The following is a 22,635-nucleotide window of genomic DNA, read 5'->3' on the forward strand; positions in this document are numbered from 1 at the left end:
ACTCTTAAACATCCCTATGTCCACTGTTTCCAATGTGATGGTGAAGTGGAAATGTGGAGGGACATGTACAGCACACAGCACACAGGCATACAGGCCGATGTCATGTGTTGACTGACAGAGGCTGCTGACAGTTGAAGACAGTCATAAAGCGTAATAGGCAGACAACTATCCAGACCATCACAGAGGAATTCCAAACCGCATCAGGATCCACTGCAAGTACTGTGACAGTTACGCAGGAGGGGAGAAAAATTGGATGTGCTCATAAGCCACACATCACACCAGTAAATGCCAAACAACACCTTACTTCGTGTAAGGAGCATAAACATTGGACGATTGAATGGTGGAAAAACATTGTGCGGAGTGATGAATCATGGTACACAATGTGGTGATCCGATGGCAGGGTGGGGGTATGAGAATGCCCAGTGATCATCACCTGCCAGGGTATTGTAGTGCCGACAGTAAAATTCGGAGGTGGTGGTGTTGTGGTGTAATCGTATTTTCCATGAAGGGGACTTGCACCTCTTGTTGTTTAATGTGGCACTATCACAGCACAGGTCTACATTGATGTTTTAAGCACCTTCTTGCTTCCCACTGTTGAAGGGCAATTCAGGGAAGGCGACTGCATCTTTCAACACAATCGAGCACCTGTTCATAATGCACGGCCTGTGGTGGAGTGGTTACATGACAGAACATCCCTGTAATGGACTTGCCTGCCAGAGTCCTGACCTGAATCCTAAAGAAAACCTTTGGGATGTTTTGGAACGCTAACTTCATGCCAGGCCTCACTCACTGACATCAATACCTCTCCTCAGTGCAGCACTCAGTGAGGAATGGGCTACGATTCCCCAAGAAACCTTCCAGCATCTGATTCAACATATGCCTGTGAGAGTGGACACTGTCAGCAATCCTGAGGGTGGGCCAACATCATACTGAATTCCAGCATTACTGATGGAGGGCCCCATGAACTTGGAAGTCATTTTCAGCCACGTGTCTGGATATTTGTCTCCATTGGAGCTTACTGCCAACTGTAACTCCCAAAAATTTTATACAGGTAACTTCTTCTAAACTTGTTTCATCTCTGAATATATCTATGCCATCTTCCTTTTCTCTGTTTGTGAACACCATGAACACTACATCTCTTTTAGAATTATAGCTAAGTCATTCTGCATGAGCCATTGTAGTGTACTGTGCTGTAATCAACTCAATGAAAAGAAAATGTTACAAGTTAACATTGAAACCATGGAATCACTTGATGGTTTTTTATATTGGAATGTACTATACAAAATCAGTTTTGATTTATGACAGTGACACAGACTTTAAAAGTGAAAAACCATTCAAGAACTTTGGATTGCTCTATATGCATTGGAAAGACAAACATTGTAAATTATTATGTGAGAAAAGATAACAGTCAAATTAACAGGGCACATACCAGAGTGGAAAATGGAATTATGACTGTATGAAAATGGGTTGAAGAGGGGTGGCACTTGTATCTAGACAAGTGGATAGTGGATGGATCATTGAAGTTCTTTGATGGGTGCCCAGAGGTAAGAAAGGAATGAGACAATGACCAAATAGAAGTGGGGAAATGACACTACAAAAATAGCAAGCATAAATTACAGTTCACTACAGCTGTGCTCAAATCTGACTTACTCTGTTTGTTAAGAACTGAAGTTTGTTCAGCAAGGATAAAAGAAAAGCTATCTCTACATATGCTTACAGAATACATATCCTCCAAAACATTACCAATGAAATTTTGAAGAACTGACGTACCTCCTCAGGAACAGCAGCAAAAATGTCTTTCATAAGATCTGTTGCATCTGCTGCCAAGAAGAACTCCATAAGATCTGTTGTATTTTTCGCTGTGTAACCAAGATTTTCAGCAAGTTGGAATGCTATTTCTACTGGTTTTCTCTGCAGTGCCCAAGTACTCAAAGCAGATCCACTTTGTGCTATTCCTCTCTTGAATAAACCTACAACAGACCGACAGTGTTACAAATGAATTATTGGTTTATGCCAGCTCTCCTTAAAGAAGAATAATTTTCACTAGAAATGCCTTATGAATATCTGCTGTGGATCACACTTGAAATATAGAAAATGCATTTCTTCAGCACTTCATCACACTCACGTGGCCGGAAAGGACTATCTTATCGTCAGATAGTCTGTCTCTCACTTCCCATCACTGTTCCTTCAGTATGCTGCCTTCTGTCACAACAGTAAAATCACTTCATTTAGGGAGAAATTACTTTTTACCACTACAGGTATCTTTTAATTTTCCTTGGCCATTACATTTGCTAATTCATTGCTCCAGATTTTAACAAGTCCAGTTTCCCAGCAGCATAAGACCACCTTCATTAAGTGATTAGATTGTAAGTGAAAAAAGGTGTCCTGTATGAGTAGGAAAATTTTTTTATGCTGTTTACATGCACCAAATCACTTCTAGTATACTCAAGGCATTGCAGCATTGAAGAATTGTACAACTTAAACACATCCCATTTCTTTTTGTGTTTTCAAGATCCAACATACTTTTGCATTGTAAATAATGAATGAATTTAGCAAGCTAATTGTAAAGACATAATCTGGGCATGTGCAGCAGCCATGCATATCTTCCCTGCAGCATTTCTGTGGTGTCACCGCCAGACACCAATTTGGATTCCATCTCGCCACCTACAGAATTCAAGGTAACGAGCGGCAGCCATTTTTGTTGTCTTCGGTTGGCGTACAAACGTACCATGTGATAGTCACATTATTTCCCCAACGTGACGTAGCAACACTGTCCTATGACGAAATTTTGTCTGCATTAGATGCATATTTCAAAGAATCAGTCAATGTAGTTGCGAAAATGTATACCTTCTTTCATACAAAACGTACGGCAGGTCAGACTAAATGGGAGTGGGTTGCAACCTTGCAAGGCCTTACTAGGGATTGTGCTTTTGAGTGTCAATGTGGACTCCCTTATTCAGATACTATGGTACATGATGCAATTGCACAGAACATTTCTGATGTTCATATAAGGGAACAGATTTTGAAACTAGTCAATCCCTCCCTTCAACAAGTGATGGACATATTGGATCAGCAGGACGCACTTGACTTTGCTCAGGAATCATTTGAAACTTCACCAGCCATGTGTCAGGTTAACCGGACCGCCGGACGAGCTGTACGGAGCAGTAAACAGCCCTCGCGCCCGGCCGCGCCGCTGCCGCCAGGCTCTCAGCCACGTGTGCCACGCAGGCAAGCAAATGCAGTGCTAAAATCATGCCCGCGATGTGTTACTAGACATTTGCGTGAGAATTGCCCGTCACGCCAGGCTATTTGCTTTTTCTGTAATAAAGGACATGTTCAGAGTGTTTGCCAGAAAAAGCTCAGATCGGACACTCATTACCATTCCAGGCCCTTTGCTTTATGCCGAATTCGAACCAAGGATACTCAGGCTTGTGAAACTCCGCCCATGGAAATTCATGTAGTTCATTCCACTCCGCTCAGTGCCACTCTCTCTAACAGTGACTGTGTTCATCCCACAAATAGTGTGCGTCAACATCGCCAGAAATCCCGTCAAGGTGCAAGTGATTATGTACCAGTGTCAGTTCACGTTGCACGAGACAGTCGCTCTTGTCGTCAGCAGGACAATAAACTTTTTGTAGACTTGGACATTAATGGCAAAGTGATACCATTCCAGATCGATACTGGAGCTGCAGTCTCGCTGATCAATCAAGACACTTACAAACTGCTGGGCACATCTCCGTTGGGTGCTCCACATGTTAAGTTAACTAGTTACTCCGGGCAAGATATCCCTGTGTTAGGACAGTGCAGCCTTCTTGCAACATACAAAGGACAAACAAAACTTGTGTCATTTTACGTCCTTCATTCTTCTTCTGCTGTGAACTTGTTTGGTTTCGATTTATTTCAGTTGTTTAACTTGTCTATAGTAAATCAGGTCCTATCAGTGTACCAGACTGTGCCTTCGGACAGTGTTTCTCGTCTATGTGAAGAATTTGCAGACATTTTTGCACCGGGCCTTTGTTGCGCTAAGAACTATAAAGCACATTTGGAACTGAAAGTAAACGCACAACCAAAATTTTTCAGAGCGTGCAATGTTCCTCACGCATTGCGTGATGAGGTCACAAAAACATTACACGATTTGGAATCACAAGGTGTAATTGAACGTGTGCAGGCTTCTCCCTGGGCATCACCCTTAGTAATTTTGCCAAAACCTTCTGAAAAATTGAGACTTTGTTTGGACTTCAAGGCAACAGTGAATCCACAACTAGTGATTGCAACTTTTCCTTTATCCTGCCCGGAAGATCTTTTTGACAAACTGTGCCCGGGTAAATATTTTTTGAAGTTGGACCTAGCAGATGCGTACTTGCAAATACTGGTGGATGAAGAATCCCAGCGCGTTTTGGTGGTTAACACGCATCTTGGGTTGTATCAATTCAAACGACTGCCATTCGGGTGTGCATCCGCCCCTGCTTTGTTTCAGCAATATCTACAAATTGTTTGTGCGTTGGTCCCTACTGCAGAAAACTATCTGGACGATAATGTGATCTCCGGAAAGACAGAAGAAGAACATTTAGCCAATCTCAGAACATTATTTCAGGTCTTGCGACAAAATGTTCTCCGCCTGTGGAAGGACAAATGTGTGTTTTTTGCTCGTGACTTGCCCTACCTGGGACATGTACTCAATGCCCAAGGCATCCATCCCAGTCCCGAGCACCTCCGTGCCATACGAGACTTGCCTTCGCCGCAGAATTTGAAGCAGCTACAGAGTGTGCTGGGAAAAATCAACTATTATCATAAATACGAGGCCTGTTCAGAAAGTAAGCTCCGATTGATTGCCAAATTGAAACCACAGTGAACATCAGAAATGTTTTACTTGTAACAATTAGCTACACCTTTCAGCTACTTCTCTATGTAGTCGCCGTTCTGACTTAGACTTTTGTCATAGCGTTGTACCAACTTTTCAATAGCCTCATCATAGAAGGCAGCCGCCAGTGCTTTCCGCCAATTCTCCACGCTGGCCTACACCTCGTTGTCTGTGTCAAAATGTTGTCTTCAAAGACAGCGGTTCATGTGACCAGAGATGAAACTCAGGGGGAGACAATTGCGGACTGTATTGTGGGTAATCTAACATTTCCATTTGAAAACAATGCAGGAGCATCTTCATTGCCCCTGCAGAATGCGGCTGAGAATTGTCGTGAAGACGAAACAGCACGACAGTTATGTAATGTTAGCTGCATAGCTTCAGGCGAAATTTCTCACCAGGCCCTCGTACTTGGCGGCAGACACTATTTTCTAGACATCTTTACGCACTCACTGCGAGCTCAGAAATGAGAAGAGCGACGTGATGCTAACTGGGGTTATACTAGAGACACTACCCAACACATCTGTGCAAAGCTTTATCGGATTTTCATAGTCGTTTCCATTTCGCGATGGATCGGAGCTTACTTTCTGAACGCCCCTCGTATATCCCACACGCCTCTTCCATTTCAGCTCCGCTTCATCACTTATGCCATAAAGGTGTTCCGTTCGTCTGGACGACAGAATGCGAATGCGCCTTTCGTCAGTTGAAATTGGCGTTGCTTTCCAATACTTGCCTTACGCCATTCGATCCCCAGAAGCCCCTTTTGTTGATGGTGGATGCATCAGATTTTGGGATCGGTGTGGTGCTTGCGCACAAAGATGGATCGCACGATCGCCCTATTGCCTTTGTGTCCAAATTGCTCTCCTCAGCGCAAAGAAATTCTTCACAGATCGAGAAAGAAGCATTGGCTCTCGTATTTGGTGTTACAAAGTTTCATGATTTCTTGTATGGTCGTCACTTTACCATCATCCCAGACCACAAACCTTTGACATCGCTTTTTCATCTGAACAAGCCTGTACCTCCCCGTACAGCACAGAAATTAATTCGCTGGTCTATTTTCCTCTCGCAGTACCGCTACAATATCTTGTATCGGTCCACTGCTAAGTACGGAAACGCCGATGCGTTGTCCTGTTTGCCTGTTGCTGAGGATAGAGCATTTGATTCCTCCGAACTTGCTTGCTTGTTCATTGATTCAGAAACCGATGACGTGGTCGAATCGTTTCCGATTGATTTTCGTCATGTAGCTACAGCCACAGCTGCCGACCCTGTCCTTGCTACCATTCTGCGTTTTGTTGCTACGCAATGGCTGTTGTCAAAGTCACGGATCGGGGACCCGTTGGTTCGCCGATTTTTCGCTCACAAGGAGAGACTTTTTGTTCGACGAGGTGTTTTGCTGTTGCGTTCTGATAATGATCAGTTCAGGGTCTGGTACCACGTTCGTTACAGTACTCTGTCTTAAAGCTTCTCCACCAAGGAAATTGGGGTATAGTGAGAATGAAACAACTTGCTCATCAGCACTGTACTTGGTTCGGAATCGATGCCGCGATTATGAATATGTACTCTTCTTGCACGGTGTGTGACGAACAACAATCAGCCCCACCGCGGAAATTCTTTGCATGGCCAAAAGCCACTTCCCCTTGACAACGCTTACACATCGATTTTGCTGGTCCATTCTGGAATGCTCGATGATTGGTTGTGGTGGATTCATTCAGTAATTTTCCTTTTGTTGTCCGGATGTCTTCCACGACGTTGTCTGCCACCATCCAAGCGTTATCTGCTATCTTTTGCATTGAAGGTTTTCCACAGACTATTGTTTCCGACATTGGTCCACAATTCATGTCCGCAGAATTTCAGTCATTCTGCGAGGAAAATGGTATTCAACATCTGACGTCCGCGCCGTTTTCGCCACAGTCAAACGGTGCCGCTGAATGATTGGTCAGGACTTTCAAGTCACAGATGTTGAAGTTAATAGAGTCGCGTTCTCGGGAGGACGTGTTATTGCTCTTTTTGTCCTCGTATCACTCTCAGACCCAAGATGGTCGCTCGCCGGCTGAGTTGCTCCACGGTCATCATCATCGAACTTTGATGTCTTTGCTACATCCACCGCATCAGGTTCCTGTGCAGCGGCAGGCACCTGCTTTTGCTCCAGGCAATGTTGTCTACTATCATCACTACCGAGGTTCACGGCATTGGTTTGACGCGCTATGTATCTGGTTTTGGGGGCCTCTGGTGAGGTGCGCTGGCATCTCAACCAGCTGTGCCTCTGTCGTCGCATGGGATGTGCCGCTCGCTGTCTGCTTTCAGTGACGGTGCCGTCCGGTCAGCGCCCTGGGGACCCATCTACTGGCTCGCCTCAACCCCAGGTGTTATCGACGCTGCCTTCCATTTTGCCCCACGGCAACGTGACGCTGCCACCGCCACCGCCGCCTGTTCTCCCGCCGGCGATGTCCACAGTGGACGCGTCGCTGCAACCGCCCGGCGCCTCCCTGGGTCACGCCCTGCCGATCGCTTCCCGGGACCAGTTGTCCTCCGACGTGGAACTCTTGTCCACTCCGGATCATATGTCGTCTTCGCCCGTCGAGTGCCCCGGCCCGATGGAGGTCGACCCTACAGCCCCTCATGTCTCTCTGCGGGCGCATACACCGCATGTTGGCGTGCACCCTGGAGCAGGTTTTCAGGCGTTTCCTAGCTCCCCGTGGTCCGAATGGCAGGGTGCGGGTGGCACAAACTCGCCTGTTGTTAGGCTCCCCACCTCGTCACATACGTCAACATGGGGTCCTCCCCAAGACGGGCGGAAGCCTTATGCCACCACTGTACGCCAATTTGCGGGGGAGGAATGTGGTGTCACCGCCGACACCACACTTGCCTTTAAATCGGCCGTGGTCCTTTAGTATACATCGGACCCGCGTGTCGCCACTATCAGTGATTGCAGACCGAGCGCCGCCACACGGCAGGTCTAGAGAGACTTCCTAGCACTTGCCCAGTTGTACAACCGACTTTGCTAGCGATGGTTCACTGACAAAATACGCTCTCATTTGCCGAGACGATAGTTTAGCATAGCCTTCAGCTACGTCATTTGCTACGACCTAGCAAGGCGCCATTATCAGTTACTATTGATATTGAATCATGTACCGTCAAGAGTGACGTTCACCGTTAATGGGTTAAAGTTAAGTATTCCACCAGCTATGTCCGTTCTTTCTAAATTTTAATTTCCTTGTCCTGTTCCAGACCTCACGCCGGCCTGCATGAGCTAAAATGCGTGCCTTTCGGCTTCCTCTAGTAAAATGGTGTTGGCTCTCCAGCCAACCACAACAATTTCAATTTTAGTTATGTGCTGCTGACATGAGTACATTCTGACTTATGTATAGACTATCTGTAGACAACTGGAACTAATGACACAAGGAAACTCGTACATAAATAGCTAAAAATAAAAGAAAGTAAGAGAGTGGGAAGGAAAATAAAGCACTTATTACATCACCTTATCAGAACTAGAGTGATTTATGTATAAACTGTCTCAGAGATCTGATGTATTCTGGATTTGTACATGTATGTACCAACAGTGTCATTAACCTATGAAGTATTGAATAGGAAAATAAATTTATATACACTTACAAATGAAGAAGGAGGTATCATCTGTCACAGATATACCACAAAGTAAATCTCATGGGAAAAGAATCTAGGTACTAATGCAGTGTTCTAAAGCAGAGTATGCTCACAGCCTGCATGAGAAAATATAAACAAAAGAAAACAACCCAAATGACTTCCAACTGCTGTAGGAACTGTGTAGTGTAAATGCTCTTAGTAAGATGACTGTTAATTGCATGTTCCATGTATAATAATTATGACCTGTCATTGATGATGTGCAGAATGAGTTAGTTTTATCATTACAATGCAATCTGAGTGAAAATTATAGCAATATGCTTTCGATTTACATCATCCTCACACAATTTTTTAATGTACTGGTACTTATCTATGTTCATTCTCCCTCTCTCTCTCTCTCTCTCTCTCTCTCTGTTTTTCTCTCTCTCAAGAAGGAAACAGACACATCATATTATTTCACATTCAAAAATTCTTCTATGCCCTGGAAGGAGTTCAGTTTTAGACATTATGTATGACTGACATGTTCCTCCTCTCTAATCCTTCCCTGCTATCCCTTTTTCCTTCTTGATAATTAAACTAACAGCTCCAAAATCTATGATAGTTGTTATGGTTTTTTTATTTACATTTTTCACATGTGTCTGTTGACACTCCTTAGAATTTCAATTCTTGGTGTTAAGTGACAGACTATCATCCTTTTTCCTTGTAATATTATAGTTTACTAAAACAAATTTTTCTTTTCACCTATTTCAAAAACTGTAGTCTGCAATTGATTTAGAAAAAAACACTTGATATACCAAAATAATGTTTCCTAATGGTGATCAGATCCATTTGTTTTCTTCCTCATGATATTTTGCACATTTTTCCCCCAATATATAATGTGCCAGTTTTATATTTTATTCTGCAATGATAATCTCTGCTCCAAATAAATGCTTAAATGAACTGAATGGATGTAACTGAATTGGAACTCCAACTTAAGATAGTAATCTTTCTTTAACAACGCACATCACTACTTCTGTCATGGGTACCTTTAGAAGTAGGTGAAAGTATGTGGAAATGTACAGATGCCCCTCCAGCACTTTGGCCAAAAATGGTTACATTGTCAGGATCTCCTCCAAATGCCGCTATATTTTTCTGCACCCACTTCAGGGCCTCCACTTGGTCCTTCATACCCGTGTTGCCTGGTATCAGTAAATCTCCTGTGCTTATAAAACCTGCAACATGCATGGAAAAAAATTTGTAAAACAAAACATCAGGTGAACCACTTATCACTTGTGCTAGACTGTTTGAGAACATAGAAGAGGAGCTCAAATTACAATTGCTGGAGCTCACTATAGCTCTCATTCTTTTCCTAGAATGTAGTGACATCTTTATGTTTACAGGTTCTGTAGAGGTCGAGTAGCGGATTTTTCAGTCATGTTACAATTTATATTATTTAATTTTTGCATCTAACAGTCAAAATATTGTACTTGCTGGTGTACTTACATTGTACTGTGAGGAAACAAGATTTAAATGTCAATTGCATATTACATGCTAATACTGCATTCTTATTACATATTTTAATTCTTCTGACAAACGTAATTAAGGACCTGATATTGTAAAAACATGAAGTTCTATATTCTATATCTAAAATTGTTAGTGTATTTTACTTTTTTCTTTAATTTTAATGCAGTGTACTCCCTTTTCTACATAAAATTATAATTCATATTATTAGTTATCATTTTATACAGGTATCTTGCTACAGCTGTTAAATATTCAAAAGAAAAAAGCATTTTATAGCCATCAGCTATAAACATTCAACTATATTCTATGCCAGTCTCAGTTTTTATAACCATCATTACTGGAAAATACACCTCAAAAACAGAAACAAATATGTATTGTGCACAGATGAAAGATGTAAGAACTGTACTTCTGTATGTCAGAACCATAGCCAGTACTTGCAAAGGAGTACACCAGATGGATAAAAAATGCATACATCTCATAAATGACTCAACAGCATACTAAATACAATTATGTTCCACAGTGGTATGTAAAATACAAATAATCTGGCTAATGTAAAAATGACAGAAGTAGGTTAAAATCCCATGTACAACAGGTTGTGTAAGGACTGCTGACTATTAACAAGTAAATGTCATCAAAGATACACTTCACCTAAGATCACTAAAGATTATGTGGTGACTATCAACAGTCCACCAAGCTTCTATGATGATGAATGCTAAGATCTTTGGACTTCAGTCTGTGCTACACTGTTGTGGTGTACACTAGTGTTCTCATGTATGTGGTTTATTGAGACAATAAAGTTTGCACTTTTTATACAGTTGGATTACTTCTCTTACCACTAATGAGTATAGGGGTAAAAACCCACATCAGTGACCTTGGATTTTCATTCACAACTACCTATTTTCATATGTTACTGGTATTGAAAGTTGGTCTATTTAGGCTAGTTGGTTAGCATGGAGTACATAGAACTCCACACTCCATACCTACATGCTGGATGTTGACTGTGGAGCACAGACACAATCAACAGCTTAGATATCAGTTTTGTGTGCTCATTTACATTGTTTTAGTACTGTCCACATGTGTCTAACTTAACTGTGATTGCACTAGAATAGTGAGAACCCCATACAGTGGCACCACTGCACACTGCAACATACACTGACTGCCAAGCTTTGTTTGTCAACACTGATTGAAATGTATGTGCACTGACGTGAAGTGCTATCATTGTAGATATTCAGATAGCTACAAAAAAGAGTGTTTCCAACCACAGTGTAGGAAACATCAGAAAGTGAGACACTGGAAGTGAGATGGCAGGAGGAAGGGTCATATTGGAAAATGGTGAAGTAAATAGTACTAGGGGGTAGTGGGAGGGGGTGGGGGTGGGGGGAGTGAGTGAGGGGGGGGGGGGGGGGGGGAATTACCTATGCCCACCTTTTGAAAGTATTATAATGCAGTCAGGTATTTTATTTTTAAAAATTTTGAATTAAAAATTTATTGTTTTTAATGAAGTCTTCTACAAGATTCCATAGAAATTTCAAATTTTTCAGTTAAACTTAACCCAAAAATTTAATTCTTCATAGTAGATTTGACTTTTCACAATGCATATCATATTAAATCATCAGCAGTTGAGTCCCATAGTGCTCAGAGCCATTTGAACCATATTAAATCATGTCTGGGACCCTGCTTAAACATCAATGTTAGGAGCAAATGTCAACAACAATTTGTATTTGTGGTGGTCATAAAGTAACCCCTGCTCCTTGTTAGTAAACGTTTTTGAAAGTGTGTCCACTGCATTAAAGACACAAAAGCTGCATCCACAGAACATGTGATCAGTAATTGAAAAAATTTCGTGATGATTTCTCACTGGCAAAATATTCTGGATCTCCCATTCAGATCTCTAAGAGGAGACTGCCAAAGGGGAGGTGTCCATGAGAAAAAGATGGAATAAACAATGAAGGCATAAAATTCTATGAGTCAAAGCATGAAATATCAGGTGTTTAAACATAGTAGGAAAGCTGGAAAATCTGAATACGAAAATGCAAAGGCTCTATCTAGATTAGTGGGTGTCAGTGAAGTGAAATGGAAAGAAGATAAGAATTTCTGGTGAGATGAACGTAGGGAGATCTACTGTGAATGGTTCTGTGATAGGATTGTTCTCATCACATTTGACAATATTCTTCTTGGGTGTGCAGCCAGATCATAATGTCTTCTTGACACAATATTTCCGCAGTCCAACTGGCCACCATCTTCAGTTGAGAGTACTGGTACACGATCTTGCTGGAACTGACTCAGCGTAAGCGGCGGCCCCTATACAGGCCGCAGAAGGCCCACAACACATGAACAAGAAGGTGCCATAACTGCCCTCTAGAGCAAATAAACATACCGTGCTGCCAGTGGTGGAAACAGGTGAAATCGAGATATCACTATCAAAAATTAAAAATTTTATTCCGACGATTGAAACACAGACTGTTGTTTTTTAATGTCTGATAACACCGAGATCCAAGTCTTACATAAAAGATAACCCTTGTCTCTATTAATAAGATTATCAGATAAATGAATCTCCATGGATTCTTTTAAAACACAGTCCCAATAACGAGATGCAGTGGCAACCATTCGTGTCTCGCCATACAGCATTCTGTGTCCCTCGGTGAGACAGTGCTCCACCACTGCCGATTTCTTAGGTTGAAGTAACCATGTGTGCCGCTGGTGCTCAACACATCGGTCCTGAATGGTCCGGATTGTCTGACCAATATAAGCCTTCCCATAGTGGCAAGGGATCTTGTACACACCGGGCTTTCTCAAACCCAAGTCATCCTTAACAGAGCCAAGAAGCGCTCTAATCTTGGCTGGTGGATGAAAAATACTTTTCATATGATTCAAAGCTATTTATGACTCTCTTTACCTGTATTTATCCTGATTACTGCAATATTATATTTGACTTGAACTTGAGTTGTGGACAAACTCATGCTCAACTCTTTTTGGGTTCCCCTGGTCATCGCAACTGTCTCTCTCTCTCTCTCTCTCTCTCTCTCTCTCTCTCTCTGTGTGTGTGTGTGTGTGTGTGTGTGTGTGTGTGTGTGTACTCGAGGAGAATGTACAACCATTGATTGAGACTAGATGCTTCTTACAATTATCCATTGCATATTATTCAACTTATTGATATGATTAGAGCTTCATTCATCTTGTAGTATTGAAACATTTTTTGCTGGTTTTTACCCGATGTGGTTTGGATTCACAGGTCTGTCCCCACACTGTAAGCTTAGGCCCTCATATTTTTCATTATTTCGTCCTTTCATGAATCAACATGTCCTCAATTACTCTGGTTTATATGGATGACTGATCTTGTACTATATTCCTATTCATCTTTGAGTATCTTCTTTTGGCTGTACTCAGGCTCTGAATTTTTTTTCTCTTCTCTTTGGTGACATTTAACGTGTGATTTTATGGACATAAACTTCCAGTCTGTAATTCTAGCAATTTACCTTGTCTCTGTATTTACTTCTGTATTTTAGTGTTCCAGTGTTGTAGTTTCAACTTGGTATCAATTGCCTTATGGCAAAATGTTCCTCAGATCTAAAAATCTGAATGCCATGACCTGAAGTAGTAGTAGTAGTATAGTAGTAGTAGTAGAGGTAGCTTTATTCATCTGCAGATCTCTTTTTACAAGGATATAGGACATGTCAAAATATTTACAAGTTTAGACCAATTTAAAATTAGGTAATTCTCATAGACATACATTTACAGACTTCTAGTTAGAGACAATCATTAGATTTATTTTTACAAATAACTTATTACATAATGTAATGCCACACTGTTCGCTCATATCTCACTATCAGACACTGCACACACTACACATACATTGTTTCATAACACTTCACTCACTACACACACAAACACACACACACACACACACACACACACACACACACACACACTGGTGATCTCTAGGCCATTATCTATACCACAACTTCTCATTTGCTATCCTGAAAATATGATTCAGCATCCCTCTATAATGTGTGAGATGTTGAGCTCAGAAAGAGGATGAGGTGTTAGTATTGTGCAATGCATAGCTTGGGGCAAGTTTTTCTAGAAAAGGAAAAAAAAAGAAGGGAAAAAAACATAGTGTGAAGGTGTTATGTGGAATGTTGGATGTTTTATAATCATTATTAATTATTAATCAAAATAACCACGAGTGTACTGCCAGACTACAGTGTCCAACGGGCACAATATTTCGGCGATCATACATGTCGCCATCATCAGGTGAACTGACAGACTGAGCTCCTGTGAAAGTGCCAGCACGGAGATCCGTGTGCTATGGCTGCTCAGAGGGAACTGGGTTCGGTCATGGCGGCGGCCAATTTAACTACCCTCCCCCTGTGGCATGCTCCCTCCGCTGTCCGCCCCCCGCACCACGGTCGCGCGGTGGAACAGATTGCGACGGTGTCTGGGATGACGTTGGAGTGATGGCTCTGTCCGACGTGGTCATCACAACTATACGTTTGCTCGATTTACTCTTGATTAACCCAATCACTGGTTCCCAAGCCTTGCTAAGATTATAGCCACAGTCACAGTTTATGAGGTCGCCATTGGTGTGAATTTTGATGGCCTCTCTAACAATGCTGTCCCAGTATCTCGACGTCTGTGCCCAAATCCTCGTGCATTCATACTCCATAGCGTGATTTTCCAACAAAAAATGTTCAGCGACCGCAGACTTGCTCGGATACATCAGTCGAGTGTGCCTCTGGTGTTCACGGCATCGATCCTCGACAGTACGCATCGTCTGACCAATATACGACTTGCCACATTGACACGAAATCTGGTACATGCCGGACTTCCTCAAACTGATGTCATCTTTGGTGCTCCCCACCAGTGCACAAGTTTTATTCGGAGGACAAAACACAGTTCCGACCCGGTGTTTCTTCAAAATGTGGGCGATTTTCCCCGAGAGTGTGCCTGTATATGGAATAAAGGCAGTGCCTACCGCCTCCCTCGTGATTTCATCCATGTCCACAGGTTGTGCTGTAGTGGTTGGGTGGAGAGCACGTTGAATCTGCCACTCTGAGTACCCATTTTTTTGAAATACAGTTCTCAGATGTTCCAATTCCTGGGGTAGACTCTTTGCATCAGAGATAGTGCATGCCCTATGTACTAGAGTTTTAAGTACCTCATTCCTCTGTAAAGGGTGGTGGCAGCTGTCTGCGTGCAAATACAGATCAGTGTGCATTGTCTTCTGATACACCCCATGACCTAGGGTGCCATCAGCCCTTCTCTTGACCAAGACGTCAAGGAAAGGTAATTTACCCTCCGTTTCAGTCTCCATAGTGAATTTGATGTTGGGGTGTATGGAGTTTAGATGTGTAAGAAAGTCAAGGAGTTTATCCATACCATGTGGCCAGATGACGAATGTGTCGTCCACGTAATGGAAAAAGCAAGTAGGTTTCCATTCGGATGATGACAGGGCTTATTCCTCAAAGTTCTCCATGTATAAATTAGCTACCACCAGTGAGAGTGGGCTACCCATGGCAACTCCCTCCGTTTGTTCATAGTATTCTGCATTAAAAAGAAAATACATGGAAGTCAAGACACGCCTAAAAAGTTCTGTGTTCTTCTTGTCAAACTTCTGACTAATCAATTCTAATGACTCTCGCAGGGGTACCCTCGTAAACAAGGAAACGATGTCAAAACTCACCATGATATCTGACTCATCCAATGTGAAGCTATCAAGGCGTTTAACAAGAACCACTGAATTACGGATGTGATGACGGCATTTACCCACATAAGGACTTAATATTCCCGTCAGGTATTTGGCCAACAAATATGTAGGTGCCCTGATATTGCTAACAATGGGGCGTAATAGTACCCCATCTTTGTGAACCTTTGGGACTCCATGTAGTCTAGGCGGTACCGGACCGTGGGGTAACAATTTCTTAGCGTCACTCTCCGGTAAATCTGTGTTCTTGAGAAGCGACCTCGTCTTGTCCTCCACCTCCTTTGTAGAGTCAACACTGATGTTCCGGTAGGAATCGTCACTAGCAGGCTCTGCATCTTATCAGTGTAGTGCTTATGGGAGACAACAACTGTAGCATTGCCTTTGTCAGCCGGTAAGACAACAATTTCAGAGCCCTGTCGTCATCCAAATGGAAACTTACTTGCTTTTTCCGTTACGTGGATGACACGTTCGTCATCTGGCCACATGGTATGGATAAACTCCTTGACGTCCTTACACATCAAAACTCCATACACCCCAACATCAAATTCACTATGGAGACTGAAACGGAGGGTAAATTACCTTTCCTTGACGTCTTGGTCAAGAGAAGGGCTGTTGGCACCCTAGGTCATGGGGTGTATCAGAAGACAATGCACACTGATCTGTATTTGCACGCAGACAGCTGCCACCACCCTTCACAGAGGAATGGGGTACATAAAACTCTAGTACATAGGGCGCGCACTATCTCTGACGCAGAGAGTCTACCCCAGGAATTGGAACATCTGAGAACCATATTTCGAGAAAATGGGTACTCAGAGTGGCAGATTCAATGTGCTCTCCACCCAACCACTACAGCACAACCTGTTGACATGGATGAAATCACGAGGGAGGAGGTAGGCACTGCCTTTATTCCATATACAGGCGCACTCTCGGGGAAAATCGCCCGCATTTTGAAGAAACACCGGGTCGGAACTGTGTTTTGTCCTCCGAATAAAACTCATGCACTGGTGGGGAGCGCCAAAGATGACCTTGGTTTAAGGAAGTCCAGCATGTACCAGATTCCGTGTCAATGTGGCAAGTCGTATTTTGGTCAGACGATGCGTACTGTCGATGATCGATGCCGTGAACACCAGAGGCACACTCGACTGATGTATCCGAGCAAGTTGGCGGTCACTGAACATTTTTTGTTGGAAAATCATGCTATGGAGTATGAATGCATGAGGATTTTGGTACAGATGTCGAGATACTGGGTCAGCGTTGTTAGAGAGGCCATCGAAATTCACACCAATGATGACCTCATAAACTGTGACTGTGGCTATAATCTTAGCAAGGCTTGGAACCAGCGATTGGGTTAATCAAGATTAAATCAAGCAAACGTATAGTTGTGATGATCACGTCGGACAGAGCCATCACTCCGACGTCATCTCAGACACCATCGCAATCTGTTCCACCGCGCGTCCGTGGCACGGGGTGCGGACAGCGGAAGGAGTGCGCCGCGGGCGGAGGGTATTTAAATCGGCTGCCGCCTTGACCAAACCCAGTTCCCTCTGATCAGCCATAGCATACGGATCTCCGTGCTGGCACTTTCACAGGAGTTCAGTCCATCAGTTCACCTGATAATGGTGACATGTATGATCGCCGAAATATTGTGCCCGTTGGACACTGCAGACCAGCAGTACACCTGTGGATATTTTGATTATCAAATACGCTGGGGGAAACTCAAGAATCACATTATCATTTGTTTGTATAATATTGTTTTACCAGGCCCCTACTCTGTTTTATCTAAGTAATCCTTCAATGTATAAAATGTATTGCATAACAGGTACTTTTTAGCTGCCTTTTCAAATAAGTGTATTTTTGCAGTTTCTTTTATCTCTTTTGGCAATTTATTGTACAGCTTTATTCCTTGGTAGAAAATGCTGTTTTGATTTTTACGTTTATTTTTTCTTTGCAGATGTAAATCGTGTCTAGCTCATGTTCCATGGTCATGTGCAGAACTGTTTGTGCAATAATTACCAGTGCTATTTTTGATGTGCACAACTTACTGGTAATTGTATTCACATGGAGCAGTTAAAATCCCCAGTGTTTTGAACAGATCTTTACAATGAGCTCGACTACAATTTTTGGTTATGATTCTTATGGCTCTTTTCTGGAGTTTGAAAACTGTATTCATATTTTGTGCATTTGTTCCCCAAAAATGAATCCCATAGCTAAGAATTAAGTGTACATATGAATAGTATGTAACTAAACAACACTGCATGTTACACACTGATGATAGGATTCCATGCTCATGACATTCTGTTTGCAAGTACTTTTGTTTATTCACATTACTTCAACTGGAAATCAACATTCATTCCTACAAATTTTGCATTTGTTACACAGTCTGTAAAGATGCAATCTACATTTATCTTAACATTGTCAGTATGTATAGTGGATACGTTTATTATGTTTTCTGTAATATGTTATGTATCAGACACTTTTATAAATCTGTATTCTATATTTTGGCTTCATTTTGTACATCGTTTGGCAAACTTTATGGTTTGTCACAAAATATTGTAAACGCAATGTTTCCAAATTTTGTGAGGGGGATATTGTAAAGGGGCACCCTTTTCTAACTTTCAACAGAAGTAATTGATACCAATAATGTTTTTGTATAGTGTATAGGTTAATATTATCTCAGCTGTTTAACTAAAAGAATTTCATATGATTTTGTAAATGATTTATTATGTTTCATGCTAAAATGTATTAAAAGAAATTAGTTTATTACTTTACTACAATCAGTATGTATGTATGTACAGTTAAAATTACTCTTCTTTTGGGAACATTTGAAATTACAGAATGTCTGGCATACTTAAAATTCCTATTATTAATTGCACAATCTAACACTAATCATTAAATTAATTTCTGGACTCATTTACAAAATAATGATATAACATGGCAAAGTAGTGCAACCTGAGTACGACGCATTAGCAGCAGTGGTCACCATCGGCTGACACAACAGATTAGCTTTCTGGTAACATGTTGCAGCATCGGTGGAGATTGCAATCAGCCAAAGATACAAGAGATGCTCCTGCAGCAGGGCCACATCCCACTCACCTGCATCTTCATTTGATGCACAGAAGAGCGCATTCTGGTGCCACCAGCATTTCGGGGATCGAGCACAATGCTGCACCAAACCATGCGCATACCCATATGCCAACAGCAATTGAACATAGGTGCTTTGCTCGATTGCCACTCTCCCGTCAGCTGATGGCACATCTAGTGGATGTTTTGGCATGCAGTGCAGCTGTCTCATTGTGTGTGTGTGTGTGTGTGTGTGTGTGTGTGTGTGTGTGTGTGTGTGTGTGTGTGAGTGTGTGTGAGTGTGTGCGTGAGTGTGTGTGCATCTATGGATACATTTTTACTAATGGCATGGCAGGATCTAATTCATTTACATTGTGGCTAAATTTGCAAGTACATGGCCCATTGCCACAACAATAGAATTCTGCATCCAATCTGACTTGCTCAGTTCTGATAGCAAATGCTTCTAAAAGTTATCTTCCAAATATACGAAGTGATTAATTATGATATGCATAAGCAAATCAAAATTCCTTATTCTCAGCAATAGAATAGTCTGTATTTAACATCATACCAAACAAATTATTTTTCAGTTTGTCATTCCAAATGTTTGATTTTTTCATAAAAGCATGCTTTTTTTTGTTGCAGTGCAAAGTTATTCATGTTGTGCCCTGGAGAAAGAAAAGGTCAGCTCACTGAGTTCCTCAAATATATCTTACACATATACATAATTCAAACAACCAGATTCTATTGTGAAGCAAATTGACATATTCAGAATTATTTTGAGCCAAAGGTAGTAGAATTTCCTATTTAATCCTTAAAGCCACTTCAGAGCTCATTCCCTGCACAGTCAACACTCTTTCATATGTGCTAAACGTTTGCTGAAATTCAGTTCCATTTTAACACATAAGTTTGCAAAGAGACAACTGTTAAACACTCAATTTTTGATTAGAATGACAGCTTTCACTGTGTTTCTTAGTACACCATTGACATTTGCAAAAATTTTATAGTCTCTAAAGCTTCTCCAGGAATCACGCAACAAGTAAAAGTAATGCGACCAATGCCAAGAGATTTAATCATAATATGAAATCCAGCTTTTCTTCTTCAAGTTATTGGGAGTGGACGTCTGTTGCATGATACCACACATTTATTCCACTCTAAGTCCATTTCACTGAAAAGTTTGTTCACTTTTTGAAAAATGCTCCCACTCATAACGTGTATCATTAATAGCATACAAAATAAATCTTTGTTCACACTCTCAGATACCGACAGCTGTGTGAAATTTGCAGCATTAATCAATTCATTCATCTAATTTTTAAATTTCAAACATCCTTTCTTTTTCACTATGCATTGCTCACTTAGTGGTCATTGCCAATTTCCAAAATATGTTTACATAAAGCATCAACTGTCAGGAAATTCTATTAATTTCATTTGCAAATTTTTTACCCAGAACTATTCCACTCATTCTTACTGCCACTTGTAACATAACATCTACACTGACAATATTTGGTTTCTTAGTTGTTGTGGTTATGTCAGAAGCCTCATATGATGCTATTTAGTGCTTCTTAGCAATCAGTGTATGGGATTTGACAGACTTGTCTTGGACAAATTTATCTTGCAATACTAGTTCAAAAAGGTTAACAGGTTTACTGGAACAGAAATAATATTTTGTAGCTAGGTGTGATATTAATTTTGCAATTTTCAGGTTTTCATTCACTAAGCATCAATAAAAACTTAAGCACACAGGTATGTAATCAGCATAGCATTTCCATAAATTGAAGTAAATGTGCATAATGCAGAAATGTTTCATTAATTTTTTCCATTTGAAGTTATAATATCCATTGTTTTATCTGTTTACACATCCCTGCTGTAGCTGGATGCTCCTGGTGCTTCATGATCTATTGATTCAGTGTTGTCTATTATCTTCATCTCTAACACGTTTAACCATTGATCCAAGGCTAAAAGTTTTGGATTTTTTTTTCTTCTTTGCTCTAAAATGATGCCTGCCAGTAATTTGCCACAATTTTCTCTTGCAGTTCCAACTTTGTACATCAAAGTGTGATATAAAAATTGGACTATGTTACCGCATACAAAATTCTGTATATTATGGACTACATTTTTTGTAGATGAGGACTGTGGCTGAAACTAAGTGACTTGCTAGATCATCATAAACAACAGGTCACAAATTGTTTTTAACCATTACACACAAATAACATAAACTTGCAACACATCTAAGCCTTGAGTGTGATCATTTGAACCTGACGGGAGTTACTTGTTTGCCAGAAGATAAACATTGCCCAAAGTAGTGGCTATAGAGTGGCCAATAACCACAACAAGCAAATTTGAACATTTATTGTTACTGATTACATTGACTGTTTACAATATAATGTGAAAAACTGTAACCAGTGGCTATAATCAGCTACTGATTACAGTTATTCATCTTTTATTGCACAGTAAACAATGTTAGCACTGTTGTCAAAAGTGAATGAAACTGTCACAAGTTTTTCCACTATTTTGAAGAAATTTGCCAGACTTGTACCATTTTCCTCCTGCTTTCGCACAGTATTCTGGACTTAAACACTGATGGGTCACATTATACAAATAAAACTTCGTATTCGTGGTTGGTTGTTTTTGGGACACACTGGCCAAACAGCAAGGTCATTGGTTAGGGAAGGATGGGGTAGGAAGTTGGCTTTGCCCTTTCAAAGGAAACATCTCAGCATTTACCTGAAAAGATTTAGGGAAATCATGAAACGGGGAAGTCATGGAAAACCCAATTAGGATGGCCAGATGCAGGTTTGAACCATCGTCCTCCTCAATGCAAGTCCAGTGTGCTAACCACTGCGCCACCTCACTCGGTTCATATTCATATATAAATCATTAATTGATTATTACAGTGAGTACTTACCCAAAACTCCAAGACGATAATTTATAGTAACTGCAACAACCCCACTCTCAACGAAGTAATCAGGGCCATACGCAGACCCAGAACCACTAGTGAAGCAACCTCCATGTATGTAAACCATTACTGGTTTAAGAGTAGAGTTTCCCAAAGGCAGCTGAAAATGAAAAATTCTAGTACATTATGGCCTAAGCATATCATGTTTCCATATCTACATCATATATGTGATGATTTAAACACAATTAATTTTACATAATTACTGATTACATTGTATTGGTTAATAGATAATATATTTACAACAAAAATGGAAAAAGTACATATAAAATGGAAAAAGTACATATTTAATATAGCAATTATCATTGTAGTAGTAGGTTAAATAATACATAGGTACACTCACAGATTAAATTCAAGTTTTAATTATATCACAGAAATTGAGATTCCATGTTTTGTCTATGCCAAACTTTGTGACATGGATGGTGTAGCAATGACAACCAATATACTACATTTCTGAAATATACCAGTAAGGTCCTTTAATTTGGTTTATTTGTATCACAGCTTTATGTGCTTCACTTGGTTCCTTGTATGGAAGTAAAATGGTAAATCTTCTGGTCTAATTAATGTGGATGTATGACACAATAACCTGTTAGTTCCTATGACATTACTAATTGTAATGGTATTTTATTAATGCCTCATACCTTCACTGAACTCAGATTCATCACTATTTTGTGAAACTCAGGCCACAAAACTTATTGTCATAGCTATTTGACATTCACTGTTGGATAAAGGGCTACTCTACACTTTTCTGTGCATTGCAGTTTTCAGGTGTATGTGTCCATGTTGCATCTGCATGTTTTACAATGTTATGTACCTACCTTCAATTAGGATACTGTCTTGGTATTTCTAATCAATTGGAATTTAGTAAATGTCTATGAGGATTCATCAACAATTCATTCATTTATCTGCATGTCCTGTGCTCCTCAATTTCATTTTTATGGTAGTCATAATTACATTTTACAC

At 41.0% G+C, this 22,635-nt stretch overlaps 1 protein-coding gene across 1 annotated transcript in view; it reads right to left on the reverse strand.

The window, feature by feature from the left end:
• The window catches only part of LOC126471567 (putative inactive carboxylesterase 4), a 164,236-nt gene that overhangs the window by 20,150 nt on the left and 121,451 nt on the right, over window positions 1-22,635 (reverse strand). Inside the window, exons 4-6 of the mRNA XM_050099829.1 lie at window positions 21,625-21,775; window positions 9,484-9,669; window positions 1,771-1,970 (exon numbers count right to left, since the gene is read on the reverse strand). Coding sequence (XP_049955786.1) covers window positions 1,771-1,970; window positions 9,484-9,669; window positions 21,625-21,775 — 537 coding nt within the window. The remainder of the gene's footprint in view (window positions 1-1,770; window positions 1,971-9,483; window positions 9,670-21,624; window positions 21,776-22,635) is intronic.

This window comes from Schistocerca serialis, chromosome 1, assembly GCF_023864345.2.
Source record: "Schistocerca serialis cubense isolate TAMUIC-IGC-003099 chromosome 1, iqSchSeri2.2, whole genome shotgun sequence".
In the NCBI taxonomy this organism is placed as follows: domain Eukaryota; kingdom Metazoa; phylum Arthropoda; class Insecta; order Orthoptera; family Acrididae; genus Schistocerca; species Schistocerca serialis.